Genomic DNA, 27,717 nt, shown 5'->3' on the forward strand with positions numbered 1-27,717 from the left:
AGGCACATCATGTTTCTCATCGTATTATAACATGTGAAGACCACAGATCTTGATATCTATACAAAATACAGCTTAGAGACTACATAGTCATTTCATGTGCTTCTGTACTAGTGGTGTGATGGTTAGTGGTGACTATTCACTTGACACAATCTAAAGATTAGATTCACCCAGGAAACAAGTCCATGGGTGTCCTGATGAGGGATTCTCTAGGTTATTTTAGCCTTTGAGTGCAGATTGTACTAATTACTACTGCAGATGGTGCTATCCCCAGCCTGGAGTTCTGGACTACATAAATGGAGAGAGGGAGCTGAGCAGCAATCAGTGTTCATTACTCTCTTTGTCCTGCCTTCAAAGGCAACATGACCAGCTATGTCCAGTTCCTGATGCCTCAACTGCCCTATGCTGTTGGGCCGTTCTTCGAGCTGTGAGTGCAAATAGACACTTCCTTCCTTATTGTGATTTTGTCAGACATTCTGCCATAGACACAGGAAAGTAACTCAATAAATGGAAAGTAAAAAAGAAGGTCTCTTCACTACAGAAAATTCAGAAGAAAAATCACTGTTAAACATTAAAATTGGGGATTATTGATTATTTTAAACATAGCTGTTATTAATGCATAGATGTTTCAGTTTTTAGATAATATTTATTTTTAGCATATATGGTGATCTGTGTCTGAAACATTTTAGGATTATCACCATCACTGTTCACAGAATACAAATAAATTATTTATTTCTATTGTTTAATCACAAAACAACTTCTGATTAAAAGAAGATGTAGCCTTGCATCCAATTACTGACTTTGTGTAGTCACTCTGGTGTCAGCAACATAAGCAGGCAGCATAATTACTTCCATATCCAGTAAAAATGACTAGGTGCATTTGAAATCGAGTTTTTGAGAATTTCTAGACTAATATATTTAAAAGTAGCATCATCTTTGTTCTTCTTCTCCATGCAGATAAAGAATTCATGTATTCATGTATTAATCCTCTGCACCCAAACACCGTGTGCAATTGATTTGAATAATAAAGTGAGCATGCTAATACCAAATTTATGGCATTGTAATGTGAAAGGGTTGACGTAGAATAAGATTATATAAAATGAGTAATATTAATCAAATGTTAACTGTAATAGTTCCTCTGCCATGAAGTCCAAGCAGCCTATGGTCAAACCCATTCTGAATGTATTAGTAAGACATTCCAGAAATAAATGATTCGCAAATTTTATGGTGGACATTATTCTGAGTAATAAATGAGAGCCCTCCCTCTTCAACTCCTTATTACCCAGAGCCAAACTCATCCCTCTATCCCCAGCATCCACACAGTATTTGCTGCTTGCCCATCAGTCACTTAGTAACATCTGAATTGCAAAATTAGCTGTCATGGTTTTGGAGTATTTGTGTTCAAGTGACCATATTTGACTCATTGGCCTCAATGAGTCAGAATAATGATGCTTACAGTAGTGTTATATGTTATAATATGCAATTACATTGCTATACTTTATCATTTTCATTGGTTTCTTTACACGTCTATTTTATAAATTAAACCTTATCACCAGTGAATCTGTATAGAGTGACCATGATACATGGGATGTGTTAATACAGATGGGATTTTTGCATGTTGTGGAAGGGACTATCATGTTGCTATTGTTAATGTTATTTTTATATTGCCATGATTGTTCTATTTCTGTTTTGTTGTTTGCTAGAGTAACAGACATGTGTGAATAAATTTCTTGAATATTGTTTTTGATTGGCACTCACAGTGGAAACTTCCCTTTATTCCACAGATTAAAAACTTGCATAATGCTCTATTTTTTTTAAAAAAACCCTTCCAAGTATTAAATAGTACAGGGCAAAATTCCCAGAGATCTCCCCCAGAGCACACAGCATCAGTGTCTGCTTCCCCTTCTGTGAGAAAATACAGACACAATTTCCTGTTTCTGGCTGGACAGCTCTGTACCTATGCATAAGACCACCATCATTGGCCCATACACACTGCTGCTGAACACCATGCAGACATCTTCTGACATACCAGTGGGCTCACATTGAAGACTTTGGGGGAAGACACAAATTTCCCAAGTGTCAGTGTGTTAGGAATGTCTTTTTTAATTTAATTGAAACTCTTTGGTGTAACATAATTGAGCTGCCCGTACCCATGGATAATTGACTTATACTGTGCATGCACATACACACACACATGTGCACACAGACATACGATTTCCAGGAATAAAAACATTTCATTGTCTTTAATTGATTGTTGCATGCAGGTTTAATTATACTGTACCAATTGAATATATTTACCTGCGGTTGTCTCTTCTGAAGTTGATTTAGATTTTTCACTGCATCTGAAACCTGCTTGGTTTCAACAAAGCCCAGAACACGGCATATATTTTTAACTTCTTCAATAATATTGTTCACATGTGTCTGCAGATGACAAGATCAGATATCATAGTTTATTAAAATTCATCTTCAGTTGACCTCTTTCTCATGAAGATGGAGTAGAATGGAAGGTGGTTTTTATTTTTTACGACTATATTCATTTTCTTTTCTTTCTTCAGCATCTAAGTCCATTTTTAAATATACTGTACATTTTTAGTGGTTTTATGTGTCTGGACCTGGCTTTACTGTAACAATCTTCAACATTCTCTGACCACTTGAGACAAATCTCTAACTGCTGTGCCAGCTGCCACCATGTGGCTCAAGTCAGGACGGGGCACTGGTGGCTGGTTCCATGCTTCTGTATGCTAATCACCAGCCTGCAGACTGCAAGACTAAGAAGATTCATCTGGCTCCTTGTCAGGAATTTTCTTAGCTTTCTCAGGTCCTATGTTTGGATATTCGAGCCCTCATGTTGGACGCCATATGTAATGAGTCTTTCTCTGTACCACCAGCTCCCAAATAAAGACATGGAAACTTATTATTAATTGTGAAAGCTTGGCCTTAGCTTAGGTTTGTTTCTAACTAGCTCTTATAACTTAAATTAACCCATTTCATTTCATCTAAGTGCTGTCACATGACTCATGGTTTATACCTCTCTTCTTGCATGTCCTGCTTCCTCTGTGTCAGGCTGGTGACCCTCTCTTTCTTTTTCCCTAAGGCCTCTCTGTCCCTAGAAGTTGTGCTTAGCCTCTTTTTACCTAGCAATTGGCCATGCATCTCTTTATTTAACCGATCACAGTGACACATCTTCACACAATGTAAATGAATAGCCTGAAAGAGTCTCCACTTCACATAACTGCTTTACTGACTTAATTCTGATTTAACATTTAAATAAAATGTGAGATAAAAGAAAGGATGAGATAGAGGAGGGAGGATGAAATAGGAAGGTAAGTGAGATGAAGATAAAGACTTGCAGCATAAAAATGCTTAAACCTGCTTATTCTGGAATATTTTCTTAACAGAACATTAATTAAATTTTACGTTTACAAGTTTTTATACCAATAGGATACCATTTCTTCTTTTTAGTGGAAAAAGAAAATCCCTTCTGAATGTTTTCCTAGTATGATTTAAAGCACTGGAAAGAAAATTGGGGCACATAATTAATAACTACCACAGGGGAAAATTAGGCATTCCATGGATATCAACTAACCCCACTAATGAGCAAATATAAGAGGGTGATGTTTAGTTAAGATTTGCTCTTAGTGTTTCACAGATTAAAAATATACAGCTGTTCATTTTCGCATGGAGAAGAAATATCGATGAGTAATTCTTGGGGGGGGTGTCAGCTGCTTCATGACTGTGACTCATCACAAGTGGACATATTGAGAACGATGTGGGTACCAGAATCCAATTTAGTTGATAAAATAAACCAAAAGACATGTACTCCTCTAATAGCTAGAGAGCTAAGGTTGCATTTTCTGTGCACATCATCAACCCTTGGTTGCAATTTGTAGTATCACGTGGCTAAGATTGGACTTGACAAACTGGATTGCCCCATAGAAGATCACTCTCATGTTAATAAAATGTCAACACAGTCACTGAGGTCAGGACAGCTCTAGGATAAGGCTTCATGTTCTACCCATAATCATCATTGAGTATTGATGTTCATATGTCTAGACAATGTCTTCTCTACAGTAGGAACAATTGTAATTGACTAGAAGGTTGTTCTCAAGATTAAAGGAGAGAAACAATTAAATCATTCACTAATGATAACATTCTAATGTTAATCTTGAGCCTTTCACATATGTTGTGGCTTATAAATGAAATCAGACCTAATATATTCTGCCCAGATAACTAATGAGGTGAGAAGTAAAATTCTATAAGATTAGGTGAGTGGTGCTTTCTCATCCGTACACTAGGAAGAGCCAACTGATGTATATTCTAAAAGATGCATAAATATTACCAATTAAAATGAAAATTCTGAGTTGTCTTGGGTCTCTGGGACTGTGGAAGCTAGTTTACTCTGTAAGAGTTATGGAGTATGTCTTTAAAGGAGATGCCCTGTGTTGACTTCTGGCCTCCACAGCTTACTACACAGATGAAAGTGACCTCACATAACTCATATCAAACACACATATACAAGTGCATTCACATGCACACACATGTACCCTGGGGGAGCACTTTAAGCTCAGCAGAGACACCACAAGATTTTTAGGAGTGCCATCCGATTCAGGTATTTTTGAACACACATCAGGAGCTACCCAAGCAAAGTAGAACAAGGTCCTGGCTCTTGCAACTGTCAGATGAAGAAACACAAATATTCTACACACATGCACACAAACCCTATGTGCTCAGATGAGAGTGGATGGGCAGCTTAGCTTGTAATATAGATTGATTAGTTCTCCAGATGACAGACAGCTAGAGGCACCTTCCTGTCTGAGCTTCTGGTCAAACACTGGTCTTTCAGTGGCCTGAGGAAACTATTACAGTCTGAATGCAGGTTCTGACATGAGGACTTAATGTTTCTGACTCACGTTCTGACAGGTACTGATAGATGAAACCTCAGATATTTGGATGGAATGGGGGAAGGGATGATTTGAAGCTAAGACCCAGACATGAACAGAGGACACCGGTTGGCTAATGACCTGTGAAGGGCAAAAGAAGACAAGTCGGAGAGAGAACTTCTAAGAATGCTGCTTCCTGGCCACAGCTTTTATCTGAAAAATTGATAATGACATCTCTCATTATACAAATCTGAAGATATTAATCTATATTGTTTATATGGATTCTGTTTTAAGAATGATCGTAGGTCAATGTGGTTTGGATGTGAAAGGGCCCATGGAGGCCTGTGTGTTTGTAGACCTAGTTGTCTAACTGGTGGGGCTCTTGGGAGCAGTCATAAAACCTTTAGGAGCTGGGGCTTGTCTGCTAGAAGTGCTTGGTGGCAGGGCTTACAGGTTACAGGTTAGCCCTTCCTTCCTCCCAAGTCCCTTCTTTATGTTTTAGGCTATGAGGAGAGATGGAAGGTTCTGGTCAATTACCCCACACTATCAGGAGTTGGTTGCTGCCATGCCTGCTACTAGAGTGTTGAGTAGCCTCTCAAACCATGAAACCCAACTAACCCTTTTGCCTTCAGTTGTCTCTTGCTAAATTGCCAGTTACAGTTAGAAAAAGCAACTATTTCAGAGGTTATTACTATTGTAAACTCAAGCAGAAGTAGACCCAAAACATCTGTATGGACACACTTTCCAACCATACTCAAACATATGTGTTTATGTGGCGGGGGAGGTAGGGGGTGTAGTATCTGATGGATGTGTATATATACACACATGTACACACAGTACACTCATGCACATATTTATAGACATATGTGTGCACACAAACACATGTATATACATGCACATAAATACATGCACATATACGTATATGTGTACACACATACACAAGCAAAGTGGTTAGGGATAAAATTTTTTAGATAGTCAAATCCTGTGAAAGTCCTGTATTCACATATAAAGGAAAGTGAATTTTGGATCAATATGATAAGAGAGCTTTCTCAAAAGCAATGGCTTAAGAATTGAGTAGGTAGCCCCAGGAGGATTGAACTCTTCCACTTACAGGCACAAAAACATCGGGGAAGTTGACAGAGGAGTTCTGCAATCTACAGGAGTTTTGACTGGGTTAAAGTCCTCCTGACTTTGATCCTTTGAGTTAGTAAAACCACAAACTGTTCTGTAAGACATGTTCTGGATTTTTCTTCAGAGATATTTGATGTGTCACAGGCCTCACGGGCTCACCATTCTGATGCTTTAGACAATAAACATACACACCTGGATAGGATTGGGAGCACTGGAAAACACGGCTGACAAATGCTTCTCCTCCATATCCTCCTAGAAAAGAGAACAGACACCACTCAAGTGAAAGAAAGCCAACAAGCTCAGGCTTCTGTAGTGGACAGAGACAAAGGCGAACAGTATCTAAACAGTCACACAGCAACCCTTTACCCAATTCCAGCCTTCACAGAAACCCGAACGCCTGTCTGTTTAAACATGCTGCCTGAAAGGATCAAAATCCATTCATGAATTCAGAGACACACTGAGAGTTTAGGATACTTTCCTTTCCATTTTTTTTTCTGCCATGAATTTTTTCTTCGAAGAGATGAATATTTTCTCTGAAGAAGAACTTTGGCATGAAATGCAGAATATTAGGCCCATTGTGAAAAGTGAAAGCAGCTGCCGCATTACATACAAAGTTGTAAATTGTTAAAACCTCTATAGAGATGTGAGATCTCAAGGTAACCGGGTGATCATAATCATAAAGACTAATAGTAGACATGGGGCTCACCAAATGCTTAAGCTTTGATATAGTAGTAGAGGGGGCAACCACCATTCGAGTGGATCAGAAGACAGGAGGGGCATTAAAAAAATTCTCCGTGGCTAGGCTTGAGTTACCATGCCATTTGGATCCATGCAGGATAGGTGTGTGGGTGATCAGGGATGTCCGGGAGCAGGCACAAAGTCCTGTCCACCACTGTGGACTTATTTCATAATATTAAAATCCCTTGATTCCTGGATGCTGGGGCAGAAACCAGTTTTCTCTTGGGTACAGTTACCAGGCTTTGCTTTTAGGAAGTAGTAAACAAACAAGAAATAGATCGGGCACATGTGACTGCTGTCTGTTAATGAAAGAAGATTTGAAGTTAAACCACTGCACAGGAGAAGCCCAGCCTTGATTCCAGGATCTTACTGAATGTCAGCTCCAAGTCAGACACTAATGGCAAGACCCTCTACTGCAGAAGACTATGTCTAGACACAGGAGGGATTTACCTGCTGTGCCTAGGAAGGACAGAGCCTAGATCTGAAGCTCAGGTACAAAGTCTGTGTGAGACTGTACTTGACTCACCTGATATAAAGCCTTGCTGGAGAGGTGTCTCGGCAGGAAAGAGCACTGACTGTTCTTCCAGAGGACCTGGGCGTGGTTCCCAGCACCCATATGTGGCTCACAACCATCTCCAGTTCCAGGAGCTCTAAAGCCCCCTTCTGTCTTCCACAAATAAAATGTACTATGTGATGCACATTCATGTGTGCAAAACACTTGTGCACATAAAATGAAATAAACACAGAGCAGGAGAGGCTGTTTAGAACCTGATCTGCAACCACATGGCTAGTAGTTCTTGAAAATTATGCTAAGCTCTTGCATTCAAGGAATCAAACTATTTTAAATAAATGAACAACTGGCTATGCACGTAAAATATAAATAAAGAAGCACTGGGAAACTGTGTGTTCTGAAGTACCACCCCTCAGAGAGGAACGATGGGAAGTTGAATGTGCTAGGGGAGGAATAGGGTTCATTTCCTTCAGTGGTATAGTCACTAATAATTTGCTGCACTTCAGTTACTAACCCCTCATCCATGCCTATGCAGATGTTCTGTACTAATCACAGTTGGTCTCACACACCCACAAACCAAGTCAGAACAAAGGACAAGACATAAAAATATGAGGGGAAGGGGAAATGGGGTTAGGTGTGAAAGAGAGAAGGGATGAGAGAAGCTAATAGGGCCTGGAAAAAAATCAAATTCATTGCATGCAGTATAAAAAATGTCAAAAACTTTAAAAAATTCAAGGATTACCACTTTAAACACAAAAAGAGCAATTTGAAATGGAACATAGAATTAAAAGGCAGAAAGCAGCAAATAATCCTAGGAAAAACTGAGCAAAAGTTTGCAAATCTGTGGAAGCCAATCTTCAGATAATAGTATAAAAATCATAAAATATAAAATGTAAACTTAGTTTGAAGCATAAACTGAAGAGCTATAGAGAAAGCTCCATGGTTAAGGTACCCACTGCTTTCGCAAAATATCTGAGTTTGGTGCCCAGCACCTACAACAGGTGGCTTACAACAAGTATAAAATATTGAAGATGATTATTAAATTCATTCAAAAGTAAATAATCATGAATTTGTTAGTAAATAAAATTAATACTGGACATCATAACATATACATCAAGTAGGAGTCTATCACACATTGGTTTAAAAGAGGATCTCTCCTATGTTGTGAAATATAAATAAACTTAGCTATGCATGAATAATCCTAAATATATATATCCTAGAAAAATTATTGGTAATGTCTGCCAACAGTATAGGACATAATCTGAGGTCCATTTTTCTAATGGAATACTATTCAACACTTAAAAATGAACATAGAACCAACACATGGAGCAAGATGAGTATTATAGTATATATATAACATATAATATGCACAATAATGTATATATAATCTTTGATTTCATTAATATACAAAGAAATAAAAGAACACAGATATCTGTCATTACTAATGAATTCATAGCTTAGTGATGACAAAGAGAAAAAAAACAAACACTTTTCACCAAAGGACACTTTTTTAAAATCTTTTAAAAAGTATTAACTTCATTGATATATGTAGTGTGTGGTGATGGTGGTATGTTCCATTGCAAGAATGTGAAGGCCTGAGCACAGGATGGGTAGCATAGGTTTTCTCCTTTCACCATTGGGTTGCCAGGATCCACCTCAGGCTGTCAGACTTGATGGCAGGGATTTTTACAAGTGACAGGTTGAGCCATCTTGTGGGTACAAAGGGCATGTCTTCTGAAGAAGACGAAAGGACCCAGACAGAGCCTACGATGCCAACAGTACATGGTCCTTAGGCAGTGCCCATCATATAAGTAGTCTGTGTCTGTATATACATTACTACATGTTCTTCCCATGATACAAGCTGCTAAACCCCAGAGAGTGTAGACAATCGTACTTGCTTTTTTCCAGAAAGTTCTCTGGTGCTGTTGCTCTCACTAGCATCTCAGATTCTTGGCTGTGCACTCTCTTCCACTTCAAGGACAGAGACTGAGACTTCTTTTGCTGTAGGAAATCCTACAGCCAGTAGTGACCCGCCCACTGGGCGAGGCCTCTTATACTATTTATGCCGATGTACAGAATGCATCCAGCTTCTTTTCCGCATGCAGGATTCAGTTTCTATTCTCCATTCCAGCAGAGAATTCTGATTTGTGAGTCTACCCCTAAATAAATAATGGTCTATTTTTCTCAGTTCTGAGCAACTGTGGGATTTCTTTTAAGCATCCTTCTTCATTCTTTGTGTGTGTGTGTGTGTGTGTCTGTTTCTTCAGTCTGAGGGTGAGTATTCTTTACATAATAGTTCTGACATTTAGTCATTTCTTTCTGGCTTACATTTCTGCTAAGGAAAGCTTCATTTCCGTAATTGCTATTTCCTATGACCTGATTTTTTTCCTGCCTAGCTTCTGTTTTTCGGATCTCTTCACTGGTCCTCAAGTTCTGTTCATTTATTTCTTTTTATTTTCTTCTTATGATTTTATTTTATTCCTTTCCTGAGCCTTTTATTTTTTCTGAGTGTGATTATAAACTTGTTTGACGACTCTGTCTTGGATTCTCTATTATCCTCCTCTCAAACGGTGGCTGCGAGAGCAGTACAATGACGATAACGCCTGACTTGTCCTTCTCTGGATGTTCTTCCAGTCACTGCCCTTCGAGAAACATATTACGCAGATCCTTCTCACTCATCTTTAAAGATATCCCTGTATTATATTTTATTTTCTCTACTCTAGCAATGAGGACTATGAACTAGGAAGGCTAGGTAAAATCCCTTTATAGTGTTGGAGTTGACAGAAAGTTCTGTTTCTGAATTCAGACCTGACTGTAACTATGCTTAAATTAGGTTTGAAATTGGACATTCTGAACATTTACTGGTTTATTTGATGTGACTAAGAGGGTTTCACTTCTAAAAAATTATAAGATGTGTTCTTGTATCCTGTACTAATACTTTGCCTTAGATTTTTGAGTTTTCTTCCTCTCTGAGTGGTTAATAGTTTTAGAGGCAGAGCATATGTGAGGTGCATGTACTTATTTCTCCTGAGCCATTTAAGTGAATATAAAAGATGAATTATTCTTTTGATCATTGCCTTGATACAGTCTGTGGATCATGGGCCAGATAGTGGGAAGACCAGGGAAGAGGGCTGTTAGGCCCTCCTAGACCATGTAGACATTGCATGGAGTCAAATCACATTCCAAAGCATGCGTTGATCTCATGCAATCCTAGCTATGTGCTCTGCAATTAGATTGTCTGATTGATCATTGGCATTACTTATCTCTAAAAGTTCTGACTGACACTTCAGTCAAAACTTAGCAAAGTATTGAAATGTCCCAGTAAGAAATAATTTTGAACAACAAGTCAATTATTTCAGCTAGGGAAAGATATGACTTTATAGTGTGTTGAGATGAATAGACTCCACCCTAGGAATTATGTGGGTAAATGTGCCCAATCTTAACCCAGGTCCTCATCCAGTTCAGGGAAGGCCTGTGATGGCCACTTAAAACAAATCCCACACTAGCTCAGAATTGAGAGATAGATGGTTATTTATTTAGAGGTAGACTCACAAATCAGACTCCTTTGCTTGAACGGAGATCATAAAACAAATCATGCAACCTTAGAAAAGAGGCCGGACACATGCTCTACATCAGCATATATAGTATAAGAGACCATGCCCCAGTGGGCAGGTAACCACTAGCTGTAAGACTTCCTACAGCAAAGACCACTTACCACATCTAATTATCTAGTGAGGAAAATGTTCTATTATTGACGTCAAGTACGCATTCAGTAATATCCTTGGGGGAAACGCTTTAGTTTTCATTTCTCTCAAATTTTAAAGATAAATAAAAGATACAGAATGGATTCAAAATTATATTTCTAAAAAAAGTCAAAATATCCACAGAGTGGAACTGAGGAGGAAAGTTTCCAGTGGAAAGTTTCCATGTAACCTATCTGCACAATGAGTCACCTAAGGCACAAGCCAGGTCTCCCAATCTGAAAGGAACAAAGTCTAAAATATGCTGAAATAATTACTTCAGGAAACAAACATATCTATCAGTTTAAATTAGCCACATTATTCAGAAATATTCATGACATTTGTCTAACTGGGGGTTTGTTGTGTTGTTTTCAAGCCATATATAATAACCTAAGTTTGTAAGAGGTTGGGGAAACATTATTTTTCAAACTGATGCTGTGTGGGACATGAATGACATGTTATTTGTCAAGGAAGCAGGTGGTGTGACACCGAGGTCTCCATAGAACGCTGCTTAACTCACTCGTCAATAAGCAGGTGCAGCACTTAGAACTGGCAATGCTGCTGTCTGCCCCCACACATTGATCTGGATGCTCCCCTTCAGAAATCCATCTCAGAAGCTTTTGATGAGTCTGTGGAGATGGCTCAGAGGTTAAGAATGTGTACCGGTACAGGGGACCCAAGTGAAGTTTTCAACATCCATGTCAGGTGACTCACAACCACTTGGAACGCAGCACTAGAGTCAGATGCCCTTTTCTATCCTCCAAGGACATCTGCGTTCAAGTGCATATACCCAGAAAGACACACAACTTTACAAATTAAATCTAAAAGAAAGCTCTTTGTTTTGGATTGTGTTTAATCTGGAAACCTACCGGTAGGCACCGAGGCCTATTTATAACTTAATCCATGGGCAAGTGATGGCTGTGATCTGCTAGTGACAATGTGAAGACAGTGTTTCTTTGATGTTTTGCCAATATTTTAGTTATATTGGAAAAATTAACAGTAGCCAATGGTTTCCTTCAAAGCGAACACATGGATGGTTTCCTATTTGAGCAATGCCATCAAGCTTCTAAATTTGGAAAGCCAGAAATGTTATAGATCTTCCGAAGTCTGAGCATGTGTGTGTGGAATGGAGGTGCCTACAACACTCTAGCAGCACAGAGATGTTCGGCTAAGATGACTCAGCTGTTCATTAGTTCGCTAACGATTAGGATTGTCTCTGCATAGATGACTGAAGTCTTGATGTGCCTTAGGCCCTGACAAATTGCAAATTCTACCTTAGAAAGATTATTATGAGATTGAAGAAATCAAGTTTAAAAGAGAACAACTTATAAAACTTTGTGTATGTGAACGTATATATATATATATATATATATATATATATATGCTCACGTATGTGTGTGTGTGTGTGTGTGTGTGTGTGTGTGTGTGTGAGCAGGGGAAGGGAGAAAGAGAGGGGAGATGGAAAGAGAGAAAATGGATACATGTGTGTGCCTGTGAAGGCAGAAGTTGATGCTTGGGAGTCTTCCTAAGTCTGTACTGTACTTTTTGAGACAAGGTCTCTTGAAGAACCTGGAGCTCACTGCATTAACTGAATGGCCTGGCCAGTGAGCTTTCAGGATCACCTTGTCTCTACCTCCCCAGATCTGGAGTTACAGATGTGTGCTACCGTATCCTGCTTTTAGCCTGAATGCTGGGGATCCAAACTCAGGTGTTCATATTTGCAATGGCAAACACTTGATCTACTGAGATGTCTCCCAGGACTCACTTATGACCGTTTTATAAAATAACTGTATGAGTGGGGGTGTCTCTGACTCTTCTGCCTGCTCTTGGGACTCCTTTTCTCCTGCTGGATTGCCTCCTCTAGCCTTGAGATGAGGGTTTGTGTTTAATCTTATTACATCTTATTATGCCAAATTACGTTGATACCCCTGGGAAGCCTGCTGTTTTTTTGAAGGAAAACACAGGAACAGTGGATCTGGGGAGAGGAGAGGTGGGGAGGGAATTGGAGGGAGGGAAAGAGAGAGAGGGGGCTGCAGTCAGAATGTATTGTATGAGAGAAAAGCAAACAGAAAAATTTAAAAATCAGTGTCATGTTCTTCCACTGATGCTCCATATCTTTACATTTCAAGTTCAAGACAGGCCTAAGAAAGAATTCCAATAGAGAGAATACTAGACTTCAGGAAGGAAGATTAGGTGTAAAATTGTACTGCCATCCCCATATTGCTAATTATTTGTATAGAATTCACGTTCATGTATAAGTTCTGCATCCACATCAAGACTATCTTCATTCCTGCTGGGAATCATCAGTAGCCTGAGAGAGTCACCTTTTCATGGACCTGTTGATCCTGCTGATTCACGACAAAAGAAGGAGCATCTTCTCAAAGTTGGATTCTGATTTACTGGGCCTTGTGGGAGGCTGTGTGGTGTCTTTCTTTTGAAACACCAGCCTTTCCCTAAAAGCAGCTCTCAGATTTGATGTGCCTAATGGAGATCACAACCCGGAGGCCCAGCAGGTGCTCAGATTTTAGTAGCCTCGGACTGACTCCATCACTCTCTCCTGCTGAGCCGTCCTTTCCTCTCATCGTTATTTTCGAGAATTGATCTCTCCCTGCATTCAGCTGCAGCCAGGAAATTTGCAGTTATTTTAGGCTTCCCGAGTCTTCCACCTAATCATGCAAATTTCACATTTCACCTCATCTCTATCCTGAAGTATGATGCTGGACCAGGCCTTCATTATTACGCTGGGCTAATGGGATGCCTCCCTAATCACCTATCAGTCATTGTACAGCTACGAACAACGGCCTCTGTCATCAGCTGATAAATCAAAAGTCATAAGGTTGGTTATATAAGATTCAAGTAACTACATAACTCTTGTCAGCTCCTCACCTTGAACATGGTTGAAGTTGCATAAGGCTTAATATAGTTTCCCAACCCAACAAGTTGTTCCTCAGTTCACTGGTTCTGTTTCTAGTTTTACTCTGTGGAACATTTTCCCCATTTTCCACCCTTCACCTCTGACCAAGAAACACATGCTGATGTTGCAACAAACCGTTGAAATGCGTGATATTCATTGTCCTTTTTGTTTTTGCATGCCCTGTGTAGCATGTTGGTAGCAGCTACAGCATTTTACTGTATATTACTCTATATTCCCATAGTGCATAGATCCTCTTGAAATGTGGGCTCTGCTCTATCCATCTGAATTTCTTTAAAAACTTGCAAAGATTTTAAAAAAAAAACATAGAAGATGCTTAATAAATGTTCATTGACTAGGTGGCTAAAGCTATGGAAGCCAATACCTGATTTTCCAGCAGCTCTTTGACATGGAAGCTGTATTTCTTTACTACCGTGGAAAGGCATTGTCTACAAAGATAAAAACAAAAATTTAATTAAATTTGTATGGAAATTTTTTAATTAATTAATTTATTTATTAATTAAAGATTTCTGCCTCCTCCCCGCCACCGCCTTTCATTTCCCTCCTCCTCCCCCCTATCAAGTCTAATGTCACATCTTTAGCACAGACATTTATCATGATTTCTAATTTTTCCAAGATTCTCTACTAGGCAGAACATAAATATTATTTGATATTACTCAAAATTTTACCTCACAATTTATTTTCATAGATTTTCAGAACTAATTCAGAGAGTTCTTGTATGAACTCCCCCAATTCTATCACACTTAATCTATTATCCTTTAAACCATATTTAAAATTGCATACATTTTTCACAAGCCCATCATTCCCACAAGGTGCACAGCTCATACTTCCTGAGGTGAGATTGTGTGATTGTTGGTGTTAATTGTCAACTCGACAGGATATAAACACACTTTGGGAATAAGAAGTCTCATGGGCATAATTTGATTTAGGTTTAACTGAGATAGAAAGAATGACCAACTGTGGGTGTGTCCATTCTCTGAGAAGAGCGATTCTGGACCATCTAAGATGCTGAGTGTTAGCACCTACATCCTTCCTCTCTGCTTTTACTGTGCAGACAATGTGATCCTCTGCTCAAGCTCCCACAGCTGTGACTCCATAATGAGCTGTAACCCTAACCTTAGCTGAAATAAACTCTTTCATGATCTCCCAAGATGCTAGTCTCTGCGATGTAGGAGCTGGTTGTGGAAAACATCTGGCAGGTTAGTATGTCTTTCCTCAACCTCTGGCAGTTGAAGACTAGTTACTAAAGGCCTATGTGATCTTGTTAATAGTTAACTTGGCAGGTTCTGGAATCAACTAAGAAATTCACCTTGAGACACGCCCCTGAGGAATTATTATTAGATTAGCCTCTGCCTCTGGCCTTGACTGTGAGGCCTTATCTTGATTATATTATAATCAAAGTGCGATGATCTAATCTACCCCAAAAATGGTGGCATCATTGTTTCTTAGCCTTGGGTCCTAGACCCGTATTCACCTTTCTCTTCTTCCTGACCACAGGAAGGCATGTATTCAGCTACATCAGTCTCCTGTCACCTTAACATCTCTGTCATAATTATTTTAGCCTCAAATTTTGGCCATTACAGGAGCAACCTGCCCTTGCTTAAGTTGTCTGTGTCATGGTATTTAACCACAGTAGCTAACACAACAACTAATACAGCCTGTAACACGATCTATCACGTGTATATAACAAAGGTCCTTGGAAGTCTGAAGACAGTGTTTGCAAATAGCTGACCATAGGTGACTTCTGGGAGAGGGATATGCCTACAGAGAGCTGGGGGTCTCTGCTTGTTTTCTTGTTCTTTTGAATCAGCTCACTCCTGACTCCTGTAAATCTTATGAGTATCAACATGCACTCTTGAGTCCCTCATGCCATGATGAACCTCAGAGGCGGATTACAAGGCCTTAGTTTAGAGTTGGTTGATTACAAATATCAGTGATACTTAGCATCTGACGGTAGCTGGGAAGTCTCCGGTGGGTTCTGAGCCCTCCATGTATTTTCCTTGTGACACCACCTCCACATAGATCTTGTCAACACTGAGTCACAGGACACACAGAAGATGTCTACTACAAAACTGAACTCTTTCTTGTTAGTAGGGCAAACTTTTCACATCTTTTAGGGTCACAGGAACTTCTGTGTTGATGTAAGACCAGAGGAGAAACAGTTTGCTCTACAAAACTCAAATTCAATTCATAAGCAGATAATGGTAAATTTTAGTACTGGGAAATACTAAGTACGTAGGCTTAAAAATCACTGGACAGGTATTTATGATGGATGGGCTTGTCCTAGGCAGCAGATTATTGCATATTTCTTTTCCAAGCTCTCTTCCTGCTCCAGCCTTATCTATGTTTAGGTGGGATGTATGTGATTTGAACAGGGGTTCTTGCCAGCTTTGCTGTTCAGAGCACTTTCTAAAACATTATTAACTTTATCTCCTTATTTGTTCTGAGTATACCTGAATGGAATTGAATAATGAGTTATAAAGACAAAGACCTACATGGAAAACCCATTAATATATTTTATAGTAGCTTCCTTCTCACGCATTATCACATTATCACTTTAGCTGTCATTTATAAGACAAAACAGATAAAGTCTATACAATCCAGTGGACTGGTAAGAAAAGAGTAGTGTGTTTTTACATAAAATCTGCTCCCAGTGCTAGAAGCACCTCCAGGGGCACACCTATTCTTGCCCTTTGTTTGTAAATACACGCATATATCTTAGAGAAAAAAAACTAACTGGAAATATTGTTAGTCAATAACTTCCTCAACTTGTAAGAAATAGATGAATCATAAAAGGTAGAGGTCTCAAAGGAAATCCCGTCTTTATTCTAGTCATCAGTGGGTTGGCTCTGTGTTGTTTATGCAGTGGCTATCACGAGACAAAGTAGGAACCCGCACCGGGTTACACTGTGGAAAGACGGATTGGAATGAAATAGAAGCATTCATTGAAGGCTCGACCCGGTTCTGCTCATGTCTGTAGCTCTGTATCTATGTGATAGTTTTGTTTTGTTGGTGTTTTTTGTTTTTAACTTCACTGTTTATGTTCCTATAACAAAGGAGGAGACATACCGGGTTGTGGTATCTCCTCCAGCCTACTCAGATTGTTGTCTAACACTCTCAGGATAAAGCTAAAGGTTGAGGAGTTTAATCTGAACCTAGGCTGTCAGAGTAGGATTATTTTTACTCTGGTTTAACCCTTTGGACATCTATGCACTGCAGTCAAGACCACAGGATGGGTAAGTGCAAGTGTCAGACAAGAACAGGAGGGTGTCAGCTTTGGGATCATTTTCTCACAGCCTTGCTTCTTCATTCTGTGTCCCAAGAACCAGGCCCAAGTCACAATCTTCAAACAAACCAGTTGGAAGTAACAATTCCTTTCCCAGGAATTTCCCATTTTGCCATTTGTATAATAACTTGTTAGTTAGCTATCTTTCTACCTTACTTCCAATTTCCCTCTTTGGTGTTTTCCATGGATAGATTTAGTTCGTAAAAATCAAGCTGCTGCCTTAGTTAATATTGCCAGTAACCCGTATATGGTTCTTGCGAAGAAAAAAAAATTGAATTAGATGTTGTTGGAACTTCTTTTTTGCCCTAACCACTTTATGATGGTACAGAATGAGCTTGGATGTTTTGGGAGTGGTTCTGGGGGAAAGTCAATATAAGAACGCAATGATTTAATGCAAAGATGCAGCCCTTGGAGATTCCACTGCACCTGAGTTCAGCACTCACTCTAATAGTGACTTAGGAGCCTGGAGATTTATATGACCTCTTAGAGCCTCCATTTCCTTGATTCTGAAGCAAATAAGATGGGTTGCCACAACACTGTGAGGAGATTTAGGTAAGAAAATGCATGCAAAATAAATACTAGCTTCAGAAAATGCTGAGTGTCATCAAGACAGCACAAGCCAATCTGACTATCTTTACAGAAGGCTTTGCTTCAGACTTATGCCCCCCCCCACACACACGAGTTACACCTCCTACATCCCAGCTTCTTCCTGGTTCTTCTCAGAATAGTTATTTAATTCCAGAGAAAGTACGCCCTGGAATCTTCTGTTTTTACTTTCTGATGCATCTATTCTAAGCAACACAGGCATACTTTTAGGTGTGAGGATCAATTATGAGGTGCCCATTTTCTGTCAGTTGAGTTTTCCAGTTTGAATTCACACTCGTCTATTTATGACATATGAATTATATCAGGGAAGTCCAGAGGAATTTTAAGCAACTGATGGTGACTTTCAAGGTGTGGAAATTGAGTTTTACAATGAGCTGAGTTCCACGAATACCCAAATTCACAAAATGAATAAGAAAAAGAAATCTTTGGAGTATAATAACCAACAGCAAAGATATTTCAAAATGAGAGTCCTATCATTCCTCGAGTACATCTGAGTAGCTGTGAAGCCTAGATAATTATTAGTGGGGTTTGACAAAGGGAGATACCTAGTCAAGTGCAAAAGTGACAACCAACTGAAAAGATATTGGATCTGGCATTTGAGAATTTGGTGAGAGATAGAACATCTTACCTGGATATTTTCCAAATATGTGTAAATTCTAGGAGCTGATTCAGATGAAACAGACTGTGGTCATCTTCACTCTGTAGACAGAAAACTATATTAATATTTATGGAGTGAATGGGAATGAGGAGCAGATAAAAATAGCTTCCTGCTGTCATTCCACTCTCCTCTTTGATGACCTCTATTTGTCATTTGTAAGCTTGGTTTTAAATAACTTCCACCACTTTCCTTAACTGTGTGAGCTCTCTTTCCAAGTGAAACAGTAAGCTGAGCTTTGGATGAGGATAAACCCCCAGGATGCTGGGAAAACATCTGGGTGCCACCCAGGTCAAGCAGCAATTTCTCCTAATAAGGAGGCTGGCTTTTGACACCAATTTTTCTACTTTTCCCTTCTTTTTCCCCATCTCCCTCTCCTTCCCTTTCTACTCTCCTCTTGAGCCTCCGTCTCTTCATCTCATCTTTCATCGTCATCTTCATCTTTTCTTCTTCTGCGTGCACACCAAGCCATGGCAGTGTGACACCTGATAGAAGACACCTATGATTCCATTTTTTTCTTTACTGTGTCCTATTTCTGAAGTATATTAGAGATATTAATGGTGACAAATACATTACAGCTATCAGTAATATAGGTCCTAGAAGTTATTAATTGGCAATTTATTTTTCTTCAAATTGACAAGAGTGTCTACGTTAAAACATCAGTCTTATGGCCCCTATGCACAGACTCACATACCTGAACACACATACACAAGCAGGTGTGCATCATGCAAACTCTATGGACAAGGGCTTAGTGTCCCATCTTCAGCGCAATGGCACTGTTGACCACACGGGGGCGACACGTTTCGTTGTTGAAGCATTCTTATAACCTGGGTTGTAAGTGCTCTGAGCTCATACACTCTATTTTTAAAACAGCCTGTGTTCCTGACAGAAAATATTAGAAGGAAGTCCTAGATATTGCTGTACGTCAAAGGCGAATTCATTTTTACGTTGTCTAGTTCTGTAGGTAGGTTGAATAGAAGCAAGGTGACGTGGAAAGAGCAAGTTCAGGATTACACGCAAGAGTTTGGGAGCGTGCTGTTAGAAACAGCGCAGAAATGCTAAGAGGTAGGACGTTACATTAGGGTCACCAGGGTGGCTATGGCAAAAACTGTGACACTGATATTGTTTTTTTCCTTTTGAAACAGAGAAAACTAAAGTTTAGCTATATAAAATTAGGTAAAACACAGGAAATTACAAGGGGTGGGGTGATGAGAGAGACGGTTGAATTTGTTGCCCTCGTGTGGTCAGCCCTTGCCATTACAACGAAGAATATGCAAGAATACAGGTTTTGCAAGAATACTTACTGAAAAAAAGAGGCAGGAGAGTTTAGGGGTGTGTCTGTGTGCCATACGACTAATGTTTTGAGACATACTTTAGATAACTAATGTAGTTAAGATGTTGTAACATGTAGAACTTCAATTTCCACAGATGTTAGGTCAAAGCAAGCATGTAAATAACTTTTATTTATGGATGAAATTTTATTTGCATATTTCCATATTAAATCTGCATATATGCTGTGAATGATTTTTATTGGCCTCCAGACACGCTTTTTGAGGAGGAGGAGGAAATTGGTCTTTTTTCCTATAGCCATTTATTAGGAATAATTATTTTAAGCATTTACTTATTTTACTTGTATGAAGTTTGCCTGCTTGTACATATGTACATCGTATGTTGCAATGGCTGCAGCCAGTAGAACATGCTGGATCCCTGGAACTGGAGTTGAATAAGATTGTGAGTTGCTTTGTGGGTGGTGGGAACTGAACCTGAGTCCTCTGTAAGAGCAGCCAGTGCTGTTAAGCTCTGAGTTATCTCTCTGGCTCCTAGAAATGTTTTGTGAAGTATCTACAAAGTACAGAGAGAACCTTCATTTGCCAGGGAACATACTGTGCACTTCATTTTCCCTAAAACTGACACAGTATTTTTGTCTTAAGGAAAAAAATAAATTAACTTATTTTTTTCTTATATGGAATCTATTACTGAGCCAGTTTTCAGAATTTAAGAGAATGAGGCAGGAGGATTAAGAGTTGGAAGTCAACTTGTATAAGATCTCATTTTGAAAAAACTCTATTACTGTCATTGTTCTGTGAACATCCTCTGAGCTAGAGGGAAATCGTGTTTCTGTGATGAGCTTATACAGTTGCAACAGCGCTTTTGATCACATTTGAATTATTTTTAAAGAGGATTGAAATGTTAAGAGAAAGGTATTCAGTTATTTACATTGTATCTCAATGAGGTGAGAACATTAAAAATTTTGAAACCTAGTTGATTGCTAAAGACCATTAGGTTACTTCCTAAACAATCACAACATTGGAGATGAATTGAGTGCTGTAAGGCTTTGCACAATTAGAAATCACTAAGGTAACTGCGGAAATGCAACAAGTCCAATAGATTGAGTCAAGTGGTATAAATGACTGTATTCCTGGTTTAATGCAGAAACCTAACTACATATATGATCTTCCCAGAAAGAAACTATGTTTTTCATAATTTTTAAGGTTGAATTTCTGAAAATCAAAGAATTTTGTATCACTTTAAAATTAGAATTAAGAAAGGACATTTACTATTTATGAAGACCATAAAAATATGGAACAGTTATTTTAAGTATGGTAATTAAAAAAAAGGAATAAAGCCAATCAGCTGTACCAGTTGTATTCAATTCACCAGCATTGCAAGAGGGGAACATTTGTTAGACTTGTGTTGAAATGGAAGCAGCTCTCCTGGTTGGCTCTCTGTCTATGCGATGAAAACACCATGACCAAAGTAACTTGAGGAAGAAAGGGTGTGTTTGCCTTATATCACTGGGTTATATCACTGAGGGAGTGCAAGGCAGGAATTCCAGGCAGAAACCAAAAAACAGGAACAGAAACAGAGACCACAGAGGAATGCAACTTTGCTACTTTTCATCCACAGCCCAGGCTCCCTTTCCCATGGATGATACTGCCCACAATGGACTCTACCCTTCTACATCAATTACTAATCAAGAAAATGCCCTACATACCCAGCCACAGGCCAGTCTGATGGAAATAGTTCCTCAAATGAAGCTCTCTTTTCCGAGATGACTCTAGATTATGTCAGTTTGAGAGCTAAAGCTAACTATGACAGGAACTATGGTGATTTGCATGAGAATGTCCCCCTTAGGCTCATATATTTGAATGCATGGTCACCAGTTGGTGGATCTGTTTAATAAGGAGGTGTGGTCTTATTACAGGAGTTGTTTCACTTGATGGAGGTGGGCTTTGAGGTTTCAAAACCCTATGCCATTTCAAGTTAGCTCTCTATCTGCCTCCTGCTTGTGGATTAGATGAAGCCAAGTTCCTAACTTGCAGTCACATTCCCTTTCATGTTGGTCATTGACTCTAACCCTCAGGAACTGTGAGCCCCCAATTAAATGCTTTGATTTATAAGTTGACACTGTTAGTTACAGATGATAAGGAGACAAGAGTATTTATCACCTGCTTTCCCCCACTTCATCTATTTAATCCTCTAAGTGCTACAGTTAGTGCCTACAACCTAATACATACAGAATAGGGTTCATTTTTAAATATCTATGGTGTGCCAGGCTTTGGACAGGGTGGTTATAGCTGCAAGAAGATAAAATAAAGTAAATGAAAATACACATTGTCCTACTTAGCTTCTCCATCACTGTGATGAAATGCTGTCCAAAACCAGCTTATGGGGGAATGGTTTGTCTTATCTTACATTTTACAGTTGGTCATGGACAGAAGCCAAGGCAGGGGACCTGCAGCAAGCCATGGAAGAACTCTGCTTATTGGCCCTCTTCCCATGGCTTGCTCAGTCTGCTTTTTAACTCCAGATTCACTGTGAGGCCTGACAGCAGCCACACTGGGCTAGGACCTTGGCTGTCAACCATCATTTGGAAAATGAGTCCCAGATGTGTTCACAGGACAACCTGAGAGGATGATTCTTCCTTTGAGGACCCCTTTTCTCAAGTGACTGTGGTTTGACAACTATACACATAAAATGAAAATTTTGTCCAGATATCATTTATCTCAAATCTAAACACAGTGTAGTGTATGAATCAATGTCTTTATCCTATGTAAGTTGGTAGGATAGCATCCAAGCTCTGAAGATTTGTGGTTTGGCTCAAATCTAAGATCGCCAGTTCCATTTCTGAAACCTGAGATAATTACAGTGGGATGCTGTTTCTGTATTTGTATTAAAAGAATCATGAATATGAAATGTTTTTAGATAAATGTCTCATATAAAACATGATATCAGTGTGTTAGAATTGTGTGAGTTTTAGATCTTTAACGATTTTTAGTTCTTAATTCAGTTTATGCATGTGTGATTATGTATGAGTATGTGCATGTGAGTGCAGATGCTTGTGGGGGCCAGAAGGGGGCACTGTGTCCCCTGGAGCTGAAGTTATGGGCAGTAGTCAGCTGCTGCATCTGGGTTCTAGGAGTTCTGCAAAACCACCAAGAATTTTTAGCCACTGAGCCAACTCTCCAACTCCCAAGCACTTTAATTTATATGAGACTAAAGCGCTAGTGATTTGTGGACTACTACAAGAGTCAAAAATTTATTTTATCAACAAGTAAATTAGAGCCACATGTTTCTTATTCTTCCCTGTGTGGCAATAAAATATCACAATTTCACCTTTTTTTTGCAACATTGAAAGTAATTTGAAGAAACATAGGCTTATTAGCGTTGAGGTATCGGTTGGATTTTGTGATACTACTCTACCTAGATTTCAGATGTACAGTCCTGGAACTGTCAACAATGGTTGAGCCAGAAGCCAGATCCAAGAGAAATTTCTAAACAACTCTCTTTTGACCTCATTATGTTATATTCCACATAGATATATTGCAAATGGATGTGATTTCTGACATTTATTTTTATGATGAAACAGCTCATACCATATAGAAAAAAGTCACACACTAGAAATCTGTTATCCGATGGAAATGACAGGATGTTGGGATTTCTGCTTAAAGCAGGTAATTGGAAAGATTCTGTAGATGAAACCTGACAAGACAGCAAAGTTCATGCACACTGTGCAATTTGGGCTGGGAGTATCTCAAGACATCACAGAGGAAAATAGAATTCACATCTAACCACATGAAATTGTATCATTAAAGTACCCTCATCCCTCTCTTGGCAGATTATTATATGCAGTTATGAATATTAATCTGATTGGACGTAAGCTACATTGACAGGACATAAATAGTCTTCACACAGGACAAGAACTGCGCTGTTTTTCTGCCATCAGTGGGGCTCTTGTTTATATTTGTGTTCCCCGTTGTTCCTAAGTGATTATATGGAAGCATGCATATGGTGACCTCAGTAGGTCTCTCACTAACTGTTTTCTTAGGAAATCAATTGGCCTGCTGTCGGGCCGAATGACTAGTCATCCGGGATGCTATAGCTAAATAATATCATTAGGACCATAGATTGAGTGTGTCAAAACAACAGATTTTTTATTGTTATAGAGGTCAAGGGGTTTTAGGTTCAAGGGGAGGCATCTGCCTAAATTGTAGCCAGCTGCTTCTAGGCTCTATTCCAATGGAGGGGATCCAACCTCTTATGTGGGCATTTATTTAATAAGAACTCAAATCTCATCTCTTCTAAACTTAAGTGTGTACCATTTGATGTTGTCTCCTAAATCCTAACCCTTGGAGATTCAGTCTCCAACTTATGAATTTGGGGGTATATTGAGACAAATTTCCAGTTCACCCCCCTAAATGTTGAAGTTACAAATTTATTATTATTGTTTCAGTCTGGATTGTTAAGGAATTTCATGAAAATATTTTATCATGTTTTAATAACTATAGTGAAATAAACACCTGTTCATTAGGCTAAGTAATTCCAAATTGGCAGGAAGCCATCGAGATAAAGCTATGCTCCTTAAATGTGTCAATGTGCCAAACTGACACCCACATTTAGAAAATCTTACCTTCCGACAGAACTTTCCTGGGACGTCTCTGTTTTTCTGAAGATAAAGTTGAAAAACAGATCTACTTTTCTGAAATATTTTGTGGCTCCCTAAACAGTGATCCCTGAAGAAGAAAAAGGATAAACACAATTATATCTTCTTCACAAAAATTCTCCAAAATGTGTTGTCATGCTTCCTTTATGACTTCGTCATTGCCTTTTTCTTAAAACTTAGTCTAGTAAAATTTGGTAATGGTAAATTGTGAGCACATGCATGCATTGTGTTCATCCATACATATGTTCATATGAATATTCATACATTACATATATTCATTTGTGTACTGTGTAAATGAATACTGAAAGAAGATATGCATATCTAGCTGTATATGACAATGCATGGAAATTTTTAACGCATTAAGAAGAAAATGACTACTTGTGGAATGGGCATATTCAATTACAGTACAAGATAATCTATATGCGTTCAGAGTTGGTTTCATAAAGTTACCTCAACATGTTTTGGGTTGGGCTAGTTTTTGTTAAAATGTCTGTATGGGGACCATTTTATGAAGTCAGCAGAGTGATATTCTGGAAACAGTGTGGACTTTCAAGACACATTTACCAGCTCTATTATATTAATTATGGCAATTAAACTTAAACTATGTGGAATTAAATACTGTCTTCCTTAGAACTGATCAAATGATTTACAAGACAATTTTGTGTAATTTATTTCATATCTTTTATACTTATATAAGTATAATACATATACTAAAATAATACATTAAATATATAACAACTAATCATATAATTATATAGTATAATACAGATTACATACCAAAACAATTAAATATAAAATTAAATATAAAAAAGTCATTTTGTGTTTCAGGTGTATGTATTGACTTTGTTTATTTCTATTTCTAAGCACTTTTCCCCCCATAAATTATTTTCCCAAATGCAATTTGCATTATGGGCAAAATTAATTTTCAATATAAAGCATGCCATATCAAACAAAAATTGATTTTTCTGTGAAACGAAGGACTTCTGTATCACTAGCAATTCTGACAACATTTTGAAATAATACTTTCCACATGTGAATTGCATACAACACTAAAGTGTTTTCCACATTGCTATTGTGATTTATAAGAAACATATTAAATATATTTAAGGTCATATTAAATATATATAAGGTCATATTAAGTAATGTGACCTCTTATTGGCTCTTGTTATTCTAGAGAAAAAGAAGGAAAACCTAAGAAAAGAGAGAAAAGATGATGCACACTGGAGAGGCCAGGAAAGAGCCATCACTAATCAGTGCTGATGATAAGGAAGAGATAGATGTGCCATCTTAATTAGATGTAAATACAGATGACATTTTCAAAGGAAGGGCTATTAGTTAGTATAGGAGTTCTTTTTCTTTTCTTTTCTTTTTTTTTGCTTTTTTTCTTTTTCTTTTCCATTTTAATCTCGGGTTCTAATATTCTTCAATACAGCTGTAAATTCCAGTATCTCTGACTGTTATTAAAAAGATGCATTGCGCTAAAGTATTCTGCTCAAAAGATCTTTGTGAAATGCATAAATGTAGTGACATTTTTGCATTTTAAAAAATAAAGCTTGCCTGAAGATCAGAAAAGATACACTGGCCTTACAGACCAGGCAGCAATGACACACACCTTTAATCCCAATAGCCGTACTAGTTTGCTATAGAAACCAGGTGATTATTGGGTATGCACTTAATCCCAGAATTAAAGAGGATTATCAAACAAGAGGAGATAGCTCTCAGTCTCAGTCTCATTCTGAGGTTTCCTGGAGACAGGATTGCCATTTAAAACTAAGGTTGAGGTAAGAACCAGTGACTAGCTGCTTTGCTTTTCTGGTCTTCAGGTTGAACCCCAATATTTGTCTATGAGGTTTTATTAATTATGCTTCACATGAAATTACCAAAATGAAAATTTATGTAGCCATTTGGGGCCTTATACACTAAGAGTTTATTGAATATCTGGGAATATTTGTTCCTAATCATGTCAGACAAGTATATCACACTGTTAAAATGTTCTAAATTACCTATAACTTTAGAAAAGATTATTTGTTTTTAATTTATGTATATGGATGTTTTCCCTATGTCTGTAGCTGGGTGCCTATGGAAGACAGAAGAGGGTATCATAACCCTGGGACTGGAGTTACAAACGGTTGTTAGCCACCATTTGGGTGCTAGCAATTGAACCTGGGTCTTTTGGAAGAGCAACCAGTGCTCTTAACTACCGAGCCATTTCTCCAGGACCTCTTTAATTTTTAATTGAGAATTTAAAGTTGTCATTCTTGTATGTAACTGCTATATTACTTTATATATTACTTTATATAGCTCAAGCTAGGGTTGAGCTGTTTACTATAGTGGTAACAGTTGAACACTCACTGCCAGCTATATGCTAAGGCTGACTAGATTACCATGTCCTATAAGCGTAAAAAACACAACTGCTGTGAAGGTTCATCATAGGAAACAATGCAAAATATCTCAATACTGCTGCTTGCATGTTGACATAGTACTTGCATCTATTTTTTTCAATAAACGACAACAACATGAGAGCTAGAAATATGGCGTAGAAACTAATACCACTTGCTATCATTCTGAAGGACCTGAGTTTGGTTCTCAGCACTCACACTAGGCTGCTCTCAGAAGCCTGTAGCTGCAGCTCCAGGGATTCGGCCCCTCCCTCTGATCCCCATCATCACCAACCAATATGCAGTAGGACATACATGCACACAGACTCATACACACAAATAAATGATACAATACATATTTTTAAACGTATGAATATATTTTTACAATTTTTTGACTTGAGAAAAACTAGGCCACCTGTTACTTTTGTGTTAGAGAAAAAGAGAGAGAAGGCTGAAGAAAGCATTAAAGAACAGATAAATAAATCGGTGCTTTGTAGAGAGCAGTGCATAACGGGAGGAGAGAGAATCAATCTCTGTTTGAGGATTCCACAACTCGAGAGGAGAAGGATGTTAATGTTTCAAGAGAAAGAGAGCAGCATAGTTTGGCAACAGAAGTGGGCATTGTAGGGATGGGTCTGAGCATCAAAGGAACTGGCCAAGTTAATAATATCATATAACTCATAGAGTGTGAACACAGAAACCACATTGTCAGCTTGGATATCTAGATTTTAAATGTGACACTTTGGTATATGTTTTGATAATCATGTGTAAAACTTTACCTTTTCAATTAACTGAATCTCTAGGAGACAGATAAAAGTTTTTGCTTCTTTTGTTCCTCATGTCTACTGATGTATCAAGATTTCTGCAATCTGTTATTTATTCTCCCAATGACTCTTTGACTCCAGTTGCACGCTACTTA

The 27,717-nt window shown here is 38.4% G+C and overlaps 1 protein-coding gene across 3 annotated transcripts in view; it reads right to left on the minus strand.

Annotated features, from left to right (window-relative positions):
• Positions 1-27,717, minus strand: part of Pik3c2g (phosphatidylinositol-4-phosphate 3-kinase catalytic subunit type 2 gamma) — a 309,971-nt gene that overhangs the window by 259,158 nt on the left and 23,096 nt on the right. For 2 of the 3 annotated variants that reach the window (XM_075981920.1, XM_075981919.1), the window contains exons 5-8: positions 24,388-24,490; positions 18,450-18,520; positions 14,294-14,357; positions 2,296-2,418 (exon numbers count right to left, since the gene is read on the minus strand). In XM_075981920.1, coding sequence (XP_075838035.1) covers positions 2,296-2,418; positions 14,294-14,357; positions 18,450-18,520; positions 24,388-24,490 — 361 coding nt within the window. Of the gene's footprint in view, positions 1-2,295; positions 2,419-6,200; positions 6,261-14,293; positions 14,358-18,449; positions 18,521-24,387; positions 24,491-27,717 lie in introns of all 3 variants that reach the window. The other variant, XM_075981918.1, reaches the window with a different exon arrangement.

This window comes from Microtus pennsylvanicus, chromosome 8 (assembly GCF_037038515.1).
Source record: "Microtus pennsylvanicus isolate mMicPen1 chromosome 8, mMicPen1.hap1, whole genome shotgun sequence".
Classification (NCBI taxonomy): Eukaryota; Metazoa; Chordata; class Mammalia; order Rodentia; family Cricetidae; genus Microtus; species Microtus pennsylvanicus.